At 41.2% G+C, this 18,624-nt stretch overlaps 1 protein-coding gene across 1 annotated transcript; it reads left to right on the plus strand.

Annotated features, from left to right (window-relative positions):
* The first annotated feature begins 2,044 nt into the window (after positions 1 to 2,044).
* On the plus strand, positions 2,045 to 17,882 carry prtfdc1b (phosphoribosyl transferase domain containing 1b). Its single transcript, XM_017703357.2, has 9 exons — positions 2,045 to 2,160; positions 5,029 to 5,135; positions 6,384 to 6,567; positions 8,612 to 8,677; positions 11,015 to 11,032; positions 14,115 to 14,197; positions 15,442 to 15,488; positions 15,651 to 15,727; positions 17,420 to 17,882. Exons 1-9 carry the CDS (start codon positions 2,107 to 2,109, stop codon positions 17,465 to 17,467), a joined length of 684 nt encoding a protein of 227 aa, XP_017558846.1. The 5' UTR covers positions 2,045 to 2,106; the 3' UTR covers positions 17,468 to 17,882.
* The last annotated feature ends 742 nt before the right edge of the window (positions 17,883 to 18,624 follow it).

An 18,624-nucleotide genomic window follows, 5' to 3' on the forward strand; every position in this document is an offset into this window, starting at 1 on the left:
GATTGGCCTCGTTCTTTCTCTCTAAATAGCAAACCGTGAATTTGAAGAGTAGCTGATTTGCCTGTCTGTAACCTACTGTCCTGAAATTCATCCAGAATACTCCGTCTGTCCTGGGATGGAACAGCACAGCGTCACAGATGCCGAGATAGAAAACAAGGCCTACTGAGGAAAACTGAGAAGGAATCGATCAGTCGCAGCAGATGACTTAGAGGATGAACTATGACATCACCTTCATCACACGATCCTTGGTCATGTATGGTCTCTCAGTGTGGTATCATGGAGAGGCTAATGGGGGATAATGGAGACACTTGGTAAGATAGAGCTCTTGATTGTTGCTCTTGAGGGGAACTGCAACGAAAGCCCTGCAGATCCATTCACCGCACTGAGTAAGTTAACAGCATTAAGCTTGATGGCTGCCTCCCCATTAGCACTGCATGTCAAGGACCCTACTAGAAAAACCAGCATAGCTGGTCACCAGCAAAACCAGCATATGTTGTGTTTTGGATGCTGTTATAAACCAGCACCAGACCGGCACCAGACCAGCACCAGACCAGCATAAACCAGCTTCTGACTTGGCCTTTCCAACAGGGGAGGTTTTCAATGTGGCTTTTCCAGAGGTATAAAAGACAAAAATATATGATGATGTAGTCTATTCGATCTTAAATCGCCCAACATAACACACTTCGTTGCTAGGCCCAAATTTTAGCTACAACCCAGTGACGTCAAAGTGGTAAAGCTACAACCTTAAGCATGATAGGAGCCTGTAACTGCCACAGAGGTGGAAAATCCAAATCCAGAAAGTAAAATTCCTTTCCAGGATTTTGTTCCAACTGCCCGGACAGCTGACCTGGTGGTTTGATCTAACTAGAGAAGCCAGGCTGTTGGAACAAAATCCTGGGATGGATTTTTACTTTCTGGATCTGGATTTTCCACCTCTGGACTAACTGGCCTGCTAAATTGCTGTGAAGATAAAACAGGGCCATGCCGGTTACTCCACAGACCACTCTGCTTGTGCTTTGAAATTACTCTTAACAAGCGAGGGGGTCTGAGAGTCTTACACCTAGATGCCGAGTTGGGTCCACCCAGGCACGTCAATGTTGTCGCTGTGTTGGGGAGGTCAACATCGCTGCTGGACTGCATTCAGTACCATTAAGAGTGGCAGTTAAAGAAAGATACTGTCCAGAATGACACCATTTCAAGAACATTGTACTCAGACATTGGGGCAGGATTGAGGAAAGCAGGCTTGTGTGATGTCTATGTGTAGATATGGCTGTGTGGTTGGCGAGGCCCAGAGAACCTGTTGATGTGATTGTTTTTCCTCTGGTTTTATATGAAGTTTATTTCATTTAACAGTCTATCCAGAGGATCTTAACTTTATATGTGGATATTCATAATAGATTAATCAGCACCTCATTACACAAACCTGAAGTTAGCTTCTTCTTTGCCAGCCTCTTGTTCGAATTTTCCCGTTCCACCTTAACCGATGCACCAGTCAGCTTCTTAAATGGTGCAGCTTCAGGCACCAGAAAGTGAGAGAGAAACTGTTTAAACCTGGAGTCACTAATATGGGCATAAAACCGACTACAGAATGACTACAGAGGCCAACACAACTGCAGTAGAGCTTCTTAGTCCATCTGTCAGCATCGGAATTGTTTTGGTCTCAACTCAAATTCAGCGCTAAAGCTTTAAAGTAAGAAATGTGTGCAAAAGCAATAAAGTCCATGTGCTCAACCAACAGACCAGAGAGAGGATAATCCCAGAATATTTAGACTTAATATAGTATTTCATGGGCTCAGTTATATCAATATGAAGTCTTAAAGTAATTCATGGCCTCAGTGTAGTAAATTGTGGCCTCATTATAGTAATCCATGCCCATGTCTTACTACAGAATCGATTAATTCGAGTCGAAAGATCGAATGATTCACTGGAATCCAGTTGACAAAGTGGTTCATTTCAGGAACACGGGAATCGGCTAGGAAAACGATTCACTCAAGAATCGAACCATCGGCGCTCACAGGAGCTGGGTTTAAAAAAGTGATTCGTTCAGGAATCGTTTATCACTAATGGCGAGGAAGGTCCGAGAACATTTCCCAGAGGAGACCCAACATGGCAGAACCGTCGGGAAACAACAAAGCCGCGGACAGAGGCAGAGGAATCGTGGTAAACGCTCCAGCTCCCCTCTAACTTTCTAATACTTTTGCTCAAAATTGTTCGACACAAGAGGCTTCACGTCTGCGAATTCTACAAGTTGTTTGCGGTTCAGCTTTGTTGCTAAGCGATATGCAAATGAGGCAGCGAAAAGTTTAGTTTTCATGTTGTTCTACTGTTAATTTACGTTTTAATGCTTATTTGATGGCTTAAATACAACGTTGCTGGTATTGGTAAAAGTGATCAAATTAGCTTTTGACTAAATTAAGTTTACTTTAAAAGAGTGAGTTTAAAGAAGAGGAGAGTAATTCAGACCGAAACTTCAAAATAAAAGTCCCGACTGTGCGGTGGTGGGTTTGTGGTACTTTATTTAGGATATTCTTTTTTCACCAATATTTTTCTTTTTTCTTGCAATATTTAAGTACCAGCGAGTCCTCAAAAGTTGCAAGTATTCATTAAAGATATTTTTGTGTGCTTAAAGAACAAAGATCTTAAAGAATATTAGCACCACCAGTTCCTACCAAGAGTTTAAAGGACAAAATTCCACCAGTATTTAAATTTTCCTGCATAATTCAATGGTTGAGCTGTAAACAAAGTCATTCTGAGTGGGTTAGGTGTGAAATGGTTGATTGTAGAGACTCAGATGTCTTTACAGTGGTGGTGATGGGAACCGGGGGTTGCCATGACTACAACACAGATATAGACATTGTAGTTACTCTCCAGAACCAGATGTGACTTTCTGAGTTTCTCAGTCTTCTAATGTGATTTTTGTAATTTTGTAATGCATTTTCTGGGTACTGTTTTTCTCCACGTACCACTCCGCCTTGGACAGATTTAAAAGAGGATGTTTTAAGGCAGAACCTTCAGTCTTCGATCGTTAAACTATTATAAAACAAACCCTCAGACATCATGAAGAGTAACGGTGACCATTTCAGATCTTTTTGATGCAGCCTGTACAGGAATAAAAACTCTTAGACGTCTGGTTCCTACCACCACCACTGTGAACAGTTCTGACTCTGAACGTTTCTTTATAATGGAGCATTTCACCCCAAACCAGCCTGAATGACTCTGTTTACATCTTGACAGTGTGGTTAAGCTGAATTTTTGAATAAATTGGTGGAATTCCCCTTTAGGGAGAATAGTAAATATGGAAGATGACCAATCAATCAATCAGCCTTTATTTAGTCTCGGAGAACATTGAGGGTGCCCCTCGTTTACAGTGTTGGTCAGTTCATACAGAGCGAGGGATCGATAATTTGAGAGAACACATCAGATGATAAAAGTAAATTTAATAAATGAAGACTCAGATCAGGTAAGTATTAAAAGTGAAACATTAATAATAATAAAAATATAATAAAAATAATATAACAGAAATGACAACATACATAAAATGTAAATGTAAAATCAAAATAAAACAAGAGGAAGATCAGATTAAAAAAACAAATAAATTTATTAAAATGACTAATTAATAATTAAAATGAGAATATTAATGTAAATAATAATGGATAAAATATCAAATAAATAAAATAATGGAAATAACTTAATGGTAAAAAATCAGGTGAAACAGTTGCAGGCAGAGTAGAAGCAGTTTTTCTGGCTTGAACAACAATAAATTTGTTTATTCGGTTTTTTTATCTTAACTTTCTCTTGTTTTATTTTGATTTGATTTTATTAACCTGTACGTTTTCATTTCTTTTGTATTATTTTCTTATTAGATTATGTTTTTTTATTATTATTTTATTATTATTAATGTTTCATTTTTATGCTTACCTGATCTGAGTCTTCATTTATTAAATTTACTTTTATCATTTGATACGCATTATTTTTACACCTCAGCCAGATTTATGCATACAGTTGATTGCAAAAGTTGGTCCCTCTGGTCAAATGACGAGCTTACTGTTGATGACAGTAAGGAACACATCCTCTGCAGAGAACACACTTCTGCACATTGGAATGCACCTTTTCTGTTTACTTGCTGAATTTTACACAGTGGGGGAAAAAGTAAGCCGTGAAAGGTGGCCTGAGCACATTTAATATTTTAATATGTTCAAGTCAGCACATACACAGAAATCAGGCTCTTAAATGAGCAGAAAATGCCACGTCGAGCTGTGTTCTCTAGAGAAGGGGTAAGACTGTAGGCCTTCAGCAGGGATGTCACGATTCTCTGATTCAGTTGAATTGTCTGATTGAAAAATAATGAAGGAAAATGAAATGAATCACTAGTTTTTTTTTCTATTTGTATGTATACCTGTAGATAGGATCTGGTTACTGTCTACACCCATTTACAGTTACTGTATAGTGTTGTGTGTCTGCTACTGGCTGCTAAATTTCCTTCGGGATAAATAAAGTATCTATCTATCTATCTATCTGTCTATCTATCTATCTATCTATCTATCTATCCATCCATCCATCCATCCATCCATCCATCCATCCATCCATCTAGTGCTCCGGCAGCTTCTATGATGATGCGTGTTTTCAGTACTCAGGAAGACGCAGAGCCTATTAGACTAAATATGCATAATTTTTAAAGACCTGCTTGTTTATTTTTCTCCGTGAATTGTTTTGGAGTCGTTGTTCAGGGTTTGTTGTCCAAGTCCATTTTTATTGCTTGGCCTTTACTTTTAGTGCCTGGCTTTTACACGTAACTGGATCAGGCGTACGTAATCGGCAGTGACGGACTTCGTCTTAGGTTTCAGTACTGATTATGTGAGGCAGGTCTGGCCTAAATAAACTGGCCTCCTTTAGTTTTACACATCAACATGCTCTCTGTTTGAATTCGGGGGGCTTTTATTTCAGCTATGATGCCAAACCTGAACAACTTGACTGGGAGCGATTGCATCAGCTACTAAACGGATAAGTCTTATGTGCCTTTGTTGTCAGATCCCTGACGACTGGCCAGGGTACCGCCTGGACCTTTTCACCTATCCAGCACATTACTCAGAGGATCTGGACAGCGTCTATATTCCACATGGTGTCATCATGGACAGGTAACATTAGCTCAGTGGTTCTAAGTCTCAGTGCTGGGGTCTCCTGCTTAGCCTGTTTTCAGGTTTTCCTGCTCTAGCACAACTTAGGCCCGATCCCATTTCACCCCTCGCCCCTACCACTTAACCCTACCCTTCTGATTTTTGCATTGATGTCTGGGGGTAGGGTGTCCTGATCGTTGTTGAGATCGAGGGGTAGGGCGACGTGTTGGGGCTACATGACCCTCCAAACAGAGGGTTATGAGAAAAGAGAACAACAAGCAAGATGGAGCACAGGAGACCAAAGAAACCCACTGATGTGTCTAGCTAAATATTTTCTCTATTAAAAATTACAATAACCACTGTTTTGTCTTAGTTTAATGTCGTTTCACTGTATCATGGTTCTTTTCTTCATAAGAAACGTTAAAAAATCGATATTAGTTGCTGATTGTTCCGTAGCTTGCCAGTTAAATTTTTTGTTCCACCTTAAATGGTGTAGAAGTTATATAGTCTGACGCCTCAGGCATCACCATTTAAGGTGGAACGGGAAAATTCAAACAGGAATCTGGAGAATCTCTGACTTCAGCTTCATATCACTGAAGAATTAGGGGGGGGGTGATAATAAATAATTGCCCCCCTCTTTGAAGGCGTATGATCCCTAAAAAAGCCCAGCAGTGAGGAGCTGAACTTTCCCCTCCTCTGCTGTCCCTGCAGACAGGCAGGATCGCCCACAGAGCAGCGCTGGTAGCTGATAATGAAGCGATGCTCTTTTATATTTCAGAGGAAGATCTCAACCACTGCCCTGTAACTCAGTTCAAGATGGCACTTGAAAACAAGTGTATAAAGGACTATTGAGTGAAGAGCGTGAGATCAACGGGACTTAAATTGTTAGAATCAGGGATCGTTCACCTGTTAAAATCACTCATTAGAGCATGAGAGACAGACAGACAGATGCTTAATAGTTTTATGATGTTGGTAAGCATTTCTATTTACCAGTATATTTACATCAAAACAGACGTATTTATTTATTTACGAGTGTAGATCTTTGTAAATGTGGGAACATATGTGAAAACTCCAACAGCGCTTTTGTGTCTGATCCACTCGCACCAATGCAGCACACACTAACACACCACCACCATGTCAGTGTCACGACAGTGCTGAAAAAACAGACCTGTTATCCATTAGAATGAAAGAGGGCCAAATATATAACCCTGTGGAACCTCACTCAGGTTGTTGTACAGTTATGTGCTTGTGCCGTGTTATTTGTGGCAGGACGGAGAGGCTGGCCAGGAACATCATGGATGATCTGGGAGACCATGACATTGTGGTTCTCTGCGTATTGAAAGGAGGTTATCAGTTCTGTGCTGACCTTGTGGAACGAATCAAAGTCCTGAGCTGCAACTCCAGCAAGTCTCTCCTCATGAGGGTGGACTTTATACGCCTGAAGAGCTACCTGGTAATGAGAGTCCAGCTTTTAATAAATCAGAAATGCTTTCAGGAAGTTTTTCAGATTTTTGTTGAAGTAATTAATTGACACGTTACGGTGCTGGTCAGAAGTTTGGGGACTGTAGCTTTCCAAGATGTTTTACTACAAATGACAAAAAATACCTTTTTTTAAAAAAAGAGAAGCATTTTCCATATGAAAATTGCAAGTTGTGGCTTTTTATAATAGCGAGCACTGTGATTTTAATTGTACTTTAAATTATTAGCAGTTTGAAATTCAACCCATTGTAATGCCTGGGAGCGAGGAGGCGGACACATATGTGGAGTTAAGCGACTTTTATTCAGGGCAAATCCAGGGTCATAGTTGAGACAGTCCAGGTTCAGATATCCAACACGAAGCGCACGAGTCAAGAAACAAGGGGGCTGGACTAAAAACCAAAACACAACACGAACAGGGGCTAATCGTGACAACCATAATGAATACATTAAGTACCTGTGTATCAGAATCAATTAGACCAACTAAATACATCCTATGGTTTCACTGATTAATCGTGACACTAATTTTAATGTTCAGCATTTCAGTTTATTGATACTGTGTAGAGAACAGGAATATAAACATGTATAGTATGGATATAAGTGTGTATCTGACTTTGTCTCATAACGGGACCAGTCATGCTTTCCATTACTAATTACTAATGCTAAATGGAGCTTTTTATGTCATATGCCTCAAACTAGATATGACTGCCAAGACTTTTAAGCACAGACCTGTTATCCACTAGGAAGAAAAAAAGAGGGCCAAATATGTAGCCTTGTGGAACCCCTCACTCAGGTTTCTGTACGGTTATATGCTTGTACTGTATTATTTGTGACAGGAGAGGCTGGCCAGGAACATCATGGATGACCTAGGAGTTCATGACACTTGTTTTGCACAGTTATCCAATGAACCTTTGTAATTTTGTATGAGATCTTTGTTAATTGTTCTGTAAAAGTGTGTGAAAAATGACTGAAAGAAGTGAGAACGTGTTAACATATTTACAAAAGGACGCTTCTGCTTTGCTAAGAGAGTGACAATGAAGAGTAAGTTGACCCCAGTTCTGCTATACATGTTTTAGCAATCAAGAAAAACTATTAATGGTGCAGCAAAGGATATGTTAACATATTTTCGCTTAGAAATTCAAGTGAACATGTCATTTGACCTGCAGCGCTCAAACGTTTGCACTGTAAAACAAATACACTTTAGGCACTTGATGATTCATATCCCTTTACAAAGTGTTTCATTTCCTCATCCTTTTTTTCTGCTGAACATTCAATCAGATATGGATATAACAGGCATATTGAGTAGGCCGTTGAGAAAGATCAAGTGACGGGTATTCCAGACTCTTTAAAGCTCTGTCACGCTCTGATTCCTTGTTGAGCATGTTATGCTGGTCTTGGGAAAGAAATGCATGGCTTTGAAGTCAGACTTGTGCTGATCTGAGTCCAAGAGAAAGAAGCCCGGAGCTGATTGAGTTATCAGAATGTCCACTGCAGTGCATTTATCAGCCAGCAGAGGGCGGTACTGCACAGGTAATCTTGCAGGGTGATTGTAGGACAGATCATTTTCATGTATGAATTTAGAGCTGCTCTTTCCTTTGGTTGTAATGTTGTTTTTTCTTGAACAAAGACTGAAACTGCTTGCAGAAGAAAGGAGAAAGTTAAAGGAAAATGAGTGAAAAAACAGGAATTTCCACAACTGAAGCTTTTATTTAGTGTTTTAAACTATGGAGAAAATGGACCTCCTAATAACCACCTGGAAGAGCTGATCGACGCCAAAACCGCCCAAAACTGTAAGCGAGTTTCCTAAAAAGAGGCTGTAGTATGGCTTCATACTAAAAACATATCAGATTGTATCATATTTGGAGGGTTGTTTATGTTAAATATAGGTGTTTTGAGTCCTGATGCTGGAAAAGGAATAACCTGAGCTTAAAGATTGTTTTGTTTGTTGACTGGAAATTAAATGTATCCTATACAATATATTGGATCTTTAAATTTTTTTTGTTGTATTTTCCTCAAACTAGAATGACCAGTCAACACAAGATCTCCAAATAATAGGAGCCGAGAGTCTGTCTGTGCTGAGCGGAAAGGTGAGGATGTGATTTTGTAACAATCTCACTATTAATTTGTCATTGATTATCGAGAGTTACCCCAGCCCTTATCTGATAGTTGGTGGCAAAGTCTGCTCAAGGTGACAAAGTAGTGTTAGGAATAGCAGATGGGTAACGTGGTGGGGGGTGGGGGGTTTAAACCATATCTACAGTCTGGTCTAAACGTCTGTTTAAGTCTAAAGTTACCACTGTCTTTTTGCTGTAGTATTTAAATGTAATTACAGGGATGTTATTAAGTACATAGATAATAAATTACGTTTACATTTGAATTATGCTCGGTATTGATTGGATCTGGTGACTATTTTCTATTTATTTTGATGGCAGCAGAGGACAAAAAGTTAAGGATATTTTTTTTGCAAGACACGGCTGTATCTTAACGACAAATTCATATCATAACCCAACAGGTGAACGTTTGTGAACAAATTTAACAAAGTTAACTTGACAAAGCTGATGCTGTGAAATGTCAGGTAGTTACTAAGAAGTTGCTAGGTCATTGCTGTGGTATCCCAGTTGGTTGCTAAGAAGTTGCTAGGTCATTGCTGTGGTATCCTCAGGTGGTTGCTAAGAAATTGCTAATTCATTGCTGTGGTATCCCCAGGTGGTTGCTAAAGTGTTTCTATGGTAACCCAGGTGGTTACTAATATGTTGCTAGGCTATTCCTGTCGTATCCCAGATGGTTGCAAAAGTGTTGCTATGGTATCCCAGTTGGTTGCTAAGAAGTTTCTAGGTCATTGCTGTGGTATCCCAGGTAGTTGCTAAGAAGTTTCTAGGTCATTGCTGTGGTATCCCAGTTGGTTGCTAAGAAGTTGCTAGGTCATTGCTGTGGTATCCCCAGGTGGTTGCTAAGAAATTGCTAATTCATTGCTGTGGTATCCCCAGGTGGTTGCTAAAGTGTTTCTATGGTAATCCAGGTGGTTACTGATATGTTGCTAGGCTATTCCTGTCGTATCCCAGATGGTCGCTAAAGTGTTGCTGAGTTATCCCTGTTGGTTGCTAAGATGTTGCTGGGCCATTGCTATGGTATCCCAGGTGGTTGCTAAGGTGTTGTAGCCTAGATTGAATATCAGGTTAGATTTAAAAGTTTAAAGTTTGAAGAAATACTGTACAAAAAAAGTAAAGATACCTAGTAAAAAAAAAAGAGATATTACTCTTGAGTTGGAAAATGACAATTACAATTAAAAAAATAGTCAGTTAACATGCAATGTTATTTATTTCCGGCTATAACTGTGACTTCACTTGGCCATCTGACAGAGAAGGGGGGGGGGTGGACAGCGAAAGAGGGAAGGGATGGAAGGAAAGAAGGAAGGAAGATCTGTCTTATCTACAGGCGGGTAGACTAGGACCTTTTGAGTCATCACCACATCACAGAGGTCAATGGTCAGTGAGGGAGACGCAGGCGGTGATAAGCTTGTGTGTGGTGTAGCAGGAGTGTGTGTAACTCTGACTCACCCAAGCAGCTCCCACCGTATCAGTGTGTGAGGAATCTGAGTTCTCTACAGTCAATAGTTTGACATAAAGGGTCAATATCCTGTATTTTACTTGTATTTTGAAGTCCACTCAAAGTTGGTTTGAGTAGGTTTTTGTACCAAAAACAATAATTAATTTTTACATTTTCAACCTTTATGCCTTAGAATTGAGCAGGCTGCTGTTGTGACTGATACACTGCATGATGACAGTAGTAGATAATTCACGTCTTTCATCAAATTTAGACTGAGTTCTCTTCAAATAGTCTTTCTGTGCACTCGGAAAAGTCAGATTCACCTACTTGTGGGGGTCCGAAGCACATTTGAAGTTACAAAATGTTTTTCCGCACATTGCCTGCAATTACAAATGTCCACCAGAGAGGGCTCCAGATCCCCAAATCTGACATAGTGTTGCTTCAATAGGATAGAGAGGCTAATTTACTGGCTCAGAACGTTTTCTCTGTGGAGATTATCTGTGTGATTACTCGTGGGCGAGTGCCTCATCAGTTTGAGAGAATTCACAGCTGTGGATAGTTCTTGCTCTCTTTCATTAGTGCTGACTACAATACCCAGCATGCATTACATAAATAGGCCATACAACCATTGGGGGTGCCCTTTAAGGCAATAAGGAAATCTACTGATGTAGAGGTAATGAAGTAAAGCTGGGAAAGCCTCATGTTTCTTATGTATCCGCCTTAAAGGAGCTGTAATTTTTTAACATCTGCTCATTTTATGAAGTACAGTGTACGTCAGCTGTACTTAAGACTGATTGTCTTAATGCATCACATCAAGCACTGCATGCAAGAACTAATATGTAATGTTCTTTTTCCTTTTTTGCGTTCGTCCACTGAAGAACGTCCTGATCGTGGAGGTAAGTTCAGTTTATTTCAGCGCAAACTTTTAAAGGCCCAATTACGTTGTTTTTCAGCGTTTCCGTGGCCACTCGAGCTCATCCCATTACAGGAGCTATGATAGAGTCCTTTCAGGCCAAATCAAGCCTGTGTAGGTTATTATTTCTGCCTCATTCTGAGGACAGACTTTAGTTTATAGTTAACTGGTGACCCAGTTTAGGTCTGGAGTTTTTATTTAGGACATAAAGTGTGTTACATGTAAACTGTATCTACACTGTAGAAGCTCTTATGTTTCCAAGAGTCAGTCCAACCCCCTATATGCAACCATATAAGACACAGTGAAGCTCATTAGTTTGGATGTTTTTTGTATTACGTACACGCTGTACAAAAGTTTGGGCACCCCTGATCAAATGACATGTTGTTTTTTATTTTCTAATTGTAAATAATTTAAAACATCCTCTACAGAGACACACTACTGCATAGTTAATACACAATTACTGTTCATTGGCTGAATTTAATATATTAAATAGTTTTTTTCCATCATGTTAATTTGAGCAAATAAATAGAAATTGTGCGTTAAAATAGAGGAGAGAGAGAGAGGGAGAGAGAAAGAGAGGGACAGGGGGAGAGAGAGAAAGAGAGGTAGAGGGGGAGAGAGAGAAAGAGAGGGACAGGGAGAGAGAGAAAGAGAGGGACAGGGGAGAGAGAGAGAGAAAGAGAGGGACAGGGAGAGAGAGAGAAAGAGAGGTACAGGGGGAGAGAGAGAGAAAGAGAGGGACAGGGAGAGAGAGAAAGAGAGGGACAGGGAGAGAGAGAAAGAGAGGGACAGGGAGAGAGAGAAAGAGAGGGACAGGGGGAGAGAGAAAGAGAGGGACAGGGGAGAGAAAAAGAGAGGGACAGGGGAGAGAGAAAGAGGGACAGGGGGGAGAGAGAGAGAAAGAGAGGGACGGGGGAGAGAGAGAAAGAGAGGGACAGGGGGAGAGAGAGAGAAAGAGAGGGACGGGGGAGAGAGAGAAAGAGAGGGACAGGGGAGAGAGAGAGAGAAAGAGAGGGACAGGGAGAGAGAGAGAAAGAGAGGTACAGGGGGAGAGAGAGAGAAAGAGAGGGACAGGGAGAGAGAGAAAGAGAGGGACAGGGAGAGAGAGAAAGAGAGGGACAGGGAGAGAGAGAAAGAGAGGGACAGGGGGAGAGAGAAAGAGAGGGACAGGGGAGAGAAAAAGAGAGGGACAGGGGAGAGAGAAAGAGGGACAGGGGGGAGAGAGAGAGAAAGAGAGGGACGGGGGAGAGAGAGAAAGAGAGGGACAGGGGGAGAGAGAGAGAAAGAGAGGGACGGGGGAGAGAGAGAAAGAGAGGTACAGGGGGAGAGAGAGAAAGAGAGGTACAGGGGGAGAGAGAGAAAGAGGGACAGGGGGAGAGAGAGAAAGAGGGACGGGGGAGAGAGAGAAAGAGAGGGACAAGGAGAGAGAGAAAGAGAGGGACATGGACAGAGGGAGAGAGAGAAAGAGAGGGACAAGGAGAGAGAGAAAGAGAGGGACATGGACAGAGGGAGAGAGAGAAAGAGAGGGACAGGGGAGAGAGAGAGAAAGAGAGGGACAGGGAGAGAGAGAGAAAGAAAGGGACAGGGGGAGAAAGAGAGGGACAGGGAGAGAGAGAGAAAGAGAGGGACAGGGAGAGAGAGAAAGAGAGGGACAAGGGGAGAGAGAGAGGGACGGGGGGAGAGAGAGAGAGAAAGAGAGGGACAGGGAGAGAGAGAGAGAGAGGGACAGGGGGAGAGAGAGAGGGACGGGGGGGAGAGAGAGAGAGAAAGAGAGGGACAGGGGGAGAGAGAGAAAGAGAGGGACAGGGAGAGAGAGAGAGGGACAGGGGGAGAGAGAGAACGAGAGGGACAGGGGGAGAGAGAGAGGGACAGGGAGAGAGAGAGAAAGAGAGGGACAGGGAGAGAGAGAAAGAGAGGGACAAGGGGAGAGAGAGAGAGGGACGGGGGGGAGAGAGAGAGAGAAAGAGAGGGACAGGGAGAGAGAGAGAGAGAGGGACAGGGGGAGAGAGAGAGAGGGACGGGGGGAGAGAGAGAGAGAAAGAGAGGGACAGGGGGAGAGAGAGAAAGAGAGGGACGGGGGGGAGAGAGAGAGAGAAAGAGAGGGATAGGGGGAGAGAGAGAAAGAGAGGGACAGGGAGAGAGAGAGAGGGACAGGGGGAGAGAGAGAAAGAGAGGGACAGGGGGAGAGAGAGAGGGACAGGGAGAGAGAGAGAAAGAGAGGGACAGGGAGAGAGAGAGAAAGAGAGGGACAAGGGGAGAGAGAGAGGGACGGGGGGGAGAGAGAGAGAGAAAGAGAGGGACAGGGAGAGAGAGAGAGAGGGACAGGGGGAGAGAGAGAGGGACGGGGGGGAGAGAGAGAGAGAAAGAGAGGGACAGGGGGAGAGAGAGAAAGAGAGGGACAGGGAGAGAGAGAGAGGGACAGGGAGAGAGAGAGAAAGAGAGGGACAGGGAGAGAGAGAAAGAGAGGGACAAGGGGAGAGAGAGAGGGACGGGGGGGAGAGAGAGAGAGAAAGAGAGGGACAGGGAGAGAGAGAGAGAGAGAGGGACAGGGGGAGAGAGAGAGGGACGGGGGGAGAGAGAGAGAGAAAGAGAGGGACAGGGAGAGAGAGAAAGAGAGGGACAGGGAGAGAGAGAGAGGGACAGGGGGAGAGAGAGAGAGGGACAGGGGGAGAGAGAGACAGGGAGAACAAGAATGTACTGTGTCAGCAAAGCATTTTCTCTCATTCTCTCTGTTTTCTCTGTTTATTTGTCTCTCTCTCTGTCTCTGTTTCTCTCTCTATCTGTGTTTGCCTTTATCTCTCTCTCTGTCTCTCTCTCTCTCTGTCTCTCTGTCTCTCTGTCTCTCTCTCTCTCTCTCTCTCTCTCTCTCTCTCTCTCTTGTCTGTCTGTCTCTGCCAGTTTGGTCAGTTTTAAACAGCTTCATGGGCGTGAACTATTTACTGAGATTATTTTACAAAAGTAATAATAATAATAATAATAGTGATGAAAAAAATCTCTTTATGCGTCTGTCTCTCTCTCTCTCTCTCTCTCTCTCTCTCTCTCTCTCTCTCTCTCTCCCTCCAAAGGCTATAGTGGACACAGGTTTAACGATGAAGACTCTGCTGACCCATGTCCGATCCTTCAGGCCCAACATGATCAGAGTGGCAGGGTGAGTTTAGTTGTTTTTTGTATGTTAAATTCAGCAACTAAAGAGCCTCTATGATGCATCACCCACTGCCTTAACTGCATAAACAGCATCATAACGAGGAGCTAATCAGATCTGAGCCCGTCATCAAACCATCTTTTTATATTAATTTAGTCTTAACAGTTCTTTATTTTTTAGACATAAATAAATGAAGAAAAACATTGTATTCATTGTATGTGTGAAAAGTATTGTGATATTATATTTCTGCCATATCGCCCACCATTAGGATCAACTTCCACAGTTTGAATTAGCCAGTAAAGGAAAAACTCTTACTATATTGTCGGGATCCAGAGCAGTCCAGCCTCCACCCCGGGTCTCCGATGTAGTATTACCTTACAACAAATTAACTTTTAAATTCATATTCTAATTTTAATTTGGTCTGTTTTCTAATATAAAAAGGTTATTAAATCAAAAGATTAAAAACGTTCTTGCAAAGTATAAAAAGCAGTAAAAAGATTTTCTTGCAAGAATGAAGGAGATGAAAAACCAGATTTCAGCCGTTGGTTCTATTGAAGGAAAAGGCTTTTATTTATTTTATTTTATTATTTATTGTATTTTATTTTATTATAAGTTTCAGGTGACAAGTCGGCTTCCGGACAGCCAACAATGCAAAGATTCAGCACGTTACATCAGTTTTAAATGTTTCTCGAATATGGGCAGTGCTCCTCTCCGGGCGCTGCCTTCACTCCTCCTCTCTGACCATCCTAGGGTTCCCATTGGCTATCATTATATTTACTATGTTAAATTTACTTTTTGACATCTCTGTGCTTTGTCTGACAAGGGCCAATTTTACGACTTCTCCATAATGGCTTTTTTTAATAATTTAAGAGTTACAACCCCTTCCTGCTCGCTGCTTATCTATCTCCTCACTAAAAGCTGGCTTGCTCATCTCTCAAGGCCTTCTAAGCAGCGCCTGGCACGGACGCCTCTCGCCTAAAGGCATTAGGCCTAACTTTCCTACCTAAGGCAGCCTGGGCCTTAGTTACACTGACTCTGTACTCTAGTTTAATAGTTTCTAAATTATGAATTGCTGCAAACCTTTTATTAATGAAAACTCAGATATATTTTTTCAATAAAAATTGCAACATCACTAAAAATCAGTTCATATAGCAGCGTGGACGCCCAGATACGCCGATCAGCTCTAGCTCAGTAATAGAAACTCCAGCCGAGTGGATCATTTAAACAGTGCTTCTTTATCCTGGCTGCAGTTTGCTGGTCAAAAGGGTTCCGAACAGCTCGGGCTGTCTGCCGGACTGTGAGTAGCGGTCACTCTTTTGCATTTGAATTAAAATTGTATATCAGATTTATCAAATTATTTTTCATTATTATTTTTATTAGCTTGTTCAGTGCTTCCTTTTGTTCTCTTCTGCTGTTTTTGTGTCTTTATTTGTACAATAAATCTCTCTCTCTGCTCCAGATGTGGGATTTGAGATCCCAAACCGGTTTGTGGTCGGCTACGCTTTGGATTACAATGAATACTTCAGAGATCTGAATGTAAGCAGCTTCCCTACGAACACCACACGAATGTTCCTCCTGTAGGATTCCGACGTCAAGTGCAGGTGTACTAACCTCTCCTTCGTGGCATCAGCTCTTAGAGTTAATATCACTATTATATTTTAAGCTTAGTCAGTAACTACTATGAATTATTCAGTAATTGCTACACATTCGTATCCAAAAGTTCAGATTAATTGATTCGTTTGTGAAAGTAAGTTAATTCATGCTCTGTAGAATCTGCAACTAATATAATTAGTTACTACTATACATTATTCAGTAACCACTATAAATGATTCATTAAATACTATTCAGTAACTACCGTAAGTACCGTAAGTATTTTTTCAGCTATTAAATATTTAGTATCTATTATCTATTCAGTTATTCAGCAACTGTGATTTGTTCAGTAAGTTATTCAGTAACTCTTTTAAATGATTCTGTAACAACTATGAATTGTTCAATAACTGCTATAAATCATTCAGTAACTACTATGATTTGTTGAGTAATTAATATACAATCGTTCCCAAAAGTTTGAACACCCCTGGTCAGTTTATGTTTTGTTGATTTGATTGTGAAAATAAGTTCATTCATAATCTATAGAATTTATCACTAGCGTAAACGATTATTTAACTATTATAAATTATTTAATAACTACTGTAAGCTATTGAGTAACTACTGTAATATTAATTACCACAATTAACAGCCATTAAATATTTAGTATCTATTGAATTATTCAGCAACTACTGTGATTTGATCCGTTTCTGTTAGATATTGTTAGGTAGCTACTATAAATCATTCAGTTATAACTATGAATTATTCAATAACTTCTATAAATCATAAAGTAACTACTACAAATGATTTAGCATCTACTATAAGTATTTTAAGCTATTCAGTACCTACTATGACGCCTTCCATAACTATTAAAGTAACTAATATGACATGAATGGCAGAAAAATCTGCTCATACACTGGTCAGGTATGCAAAGCAAAACCCCCACATCACTGCCGAGGACCTACAGGAAGATTCGGCTGCCACTGTGAATGATGCAGTGGCCCATTCACTGCAGTTTTGTTGCACAAACGTCATGAAAGGGTCACCAGAAGTTAAATTTAACTGTGATAAGTTTATCTTATCTGTTATCTTAGACGTCAAGTTTGACCGTGATCACATCTCATCACGAAAACATCTGAAGCATGCAACACACGTGCAATTCCAGAGGTGTTCCGGAATCAGTTTCTGTGGGCCGAGTTGGACTTTTTGGCTACAATCACCAAAGTATACTTAAAAGAAAGAAAGCAGCATTTGATGAAAAGAACACCTTGCCAAGTGTTAAGAGTGGGGTGGATCTGTTATGCTTCGGGGTTGTATGGCAGCCAGTAATGAAGGAAGTGGGACAGAAAGAAGAAAGGATTTCACTAAATATCAGTAAATCCTTAAATCTGATTTCTCACAGAAGAGCAAACGTTGGATATTACAAGCCAGTGATCCAAGAGCACAACATAGAAATACGTTTGTCCCTTGCCGAGATTGTATAAAGTTATTTTTACCTAGAAAATGAACAAATCGTGTACCCGTGCGCTCAGAGGTACTATTTCGGGAGTTAAGATTACTGAGCCAGATGTGTGGTCCCACAGAAATGAGTGATACAGCTTTCTGTCTCTCTCTTTTTTTTGTCTCCTTGTCTTGTTTCTGCAGCATATCTGTGTGATCAGTGAGAGCGGGAAGCAGAAGTACAAGGTTTGAAGTGGAACCTAATGTCCTCCCTGCAGGCTTGTTGGAGCCGTGGAGGATCTGTACAGATCACACAGGGCGCAAAGAGGAGCTTCGATGTTCAAAATAAGCAGAAAAGCCTTCTCTGCCTGCCTCCGTCTAAAGTGTGCCTGGTGGACTGAGCAAGGAGAGCTCCATGCATTATAGGGTGCAGCTGTTAACATCTTAAACTAGCTAGAACATCCATCCACTAGGCTTTGGACTTGATGATAGAAAGCTTGATGATAATACTGTTTTATTCCTTTATTCACAAACAGTTCAAAAATTCGTACAGTCTGTGAAATGCAAAAGAAAATAGAAAGCAGTTATTTGTCCACTTTGACCTGTATTTATAGGAAGACAGGACAAAGCAGTGATGGACAGTAACTAAATAAAAAAAATGTCTAATATCCGACTTTTTGCATTCTGAGAAATCTGTCGTTCCTTTTGGTTTCTGTGTGTATAAAAACGTAACATGTCAAAACGAAAGAAGCGCAAAGCCAGAGCACCAATCAGGGCCCAGCGGTCACTTTGTTTAGAGCTGGTTTTGACCTGTTGGTCATACCGACCCAGTGCAGCACGCGGTTCAACGTCAGGGCAGCAGCATAAAACTTTGGGAGAGTCTGTTCAACATAAATGATGAACTAACCTAACTTTGTGTAAATAGAGCTCAATATAGAAATATGTCCACATATGCAGTCGAGACTGACGCGGCTTATTTCTGAATTTCTACAAACACCAGTTCATTTTATAGTAAATGAGTTTGGGCTGGTTTATGTTTATGAACAGACGCCTACAGATCAACATAGTAAAGGAGCTCATCTGTGATCCTGAGTTTAAAGCCAGTTTTTACTAAACTTAAACCATTCGCCAGACGTGTCGTCTGATCTTCAGAGTCTGACCAAATCAGACTGAGCCATAAAACTGACCCAGTATCAGGTTCAGCTACGTTTGGTCAGTTTTTCCAGATCAGTATTAATGTTGTTTTGTTCCAGAATTTAGTGTTGGACCAAATCGGAAATGTGATCTTAACAGTGTCCGTTTTCTGTTTGTGGCGAAGTGAGAAGTAACACATTCCAATGGTTTGAGCGTCTCCTACAGCCGTGAAAGCCGTTGCTTAGCAATGACGTCTCAACAGAGTGATGGGGTTT

Source organism: Pygocentrus nattereri, chromosome 2 (genome assembly GCF_015220715.1).
Source record: "Pygocentrus nattereri isolate fPygNat1 chromosome 2, fPygNat1.pri, whole genome shotgun sequence".
In the NCBI taxonomy this organism is placed as follows: domain Eukaryota; kingdom Metazoa; phylum Chordata; class Actinopteri; order Characiformes; family Serrasalmidae; genus Pygocentrus; species Pygocentrus nattereri.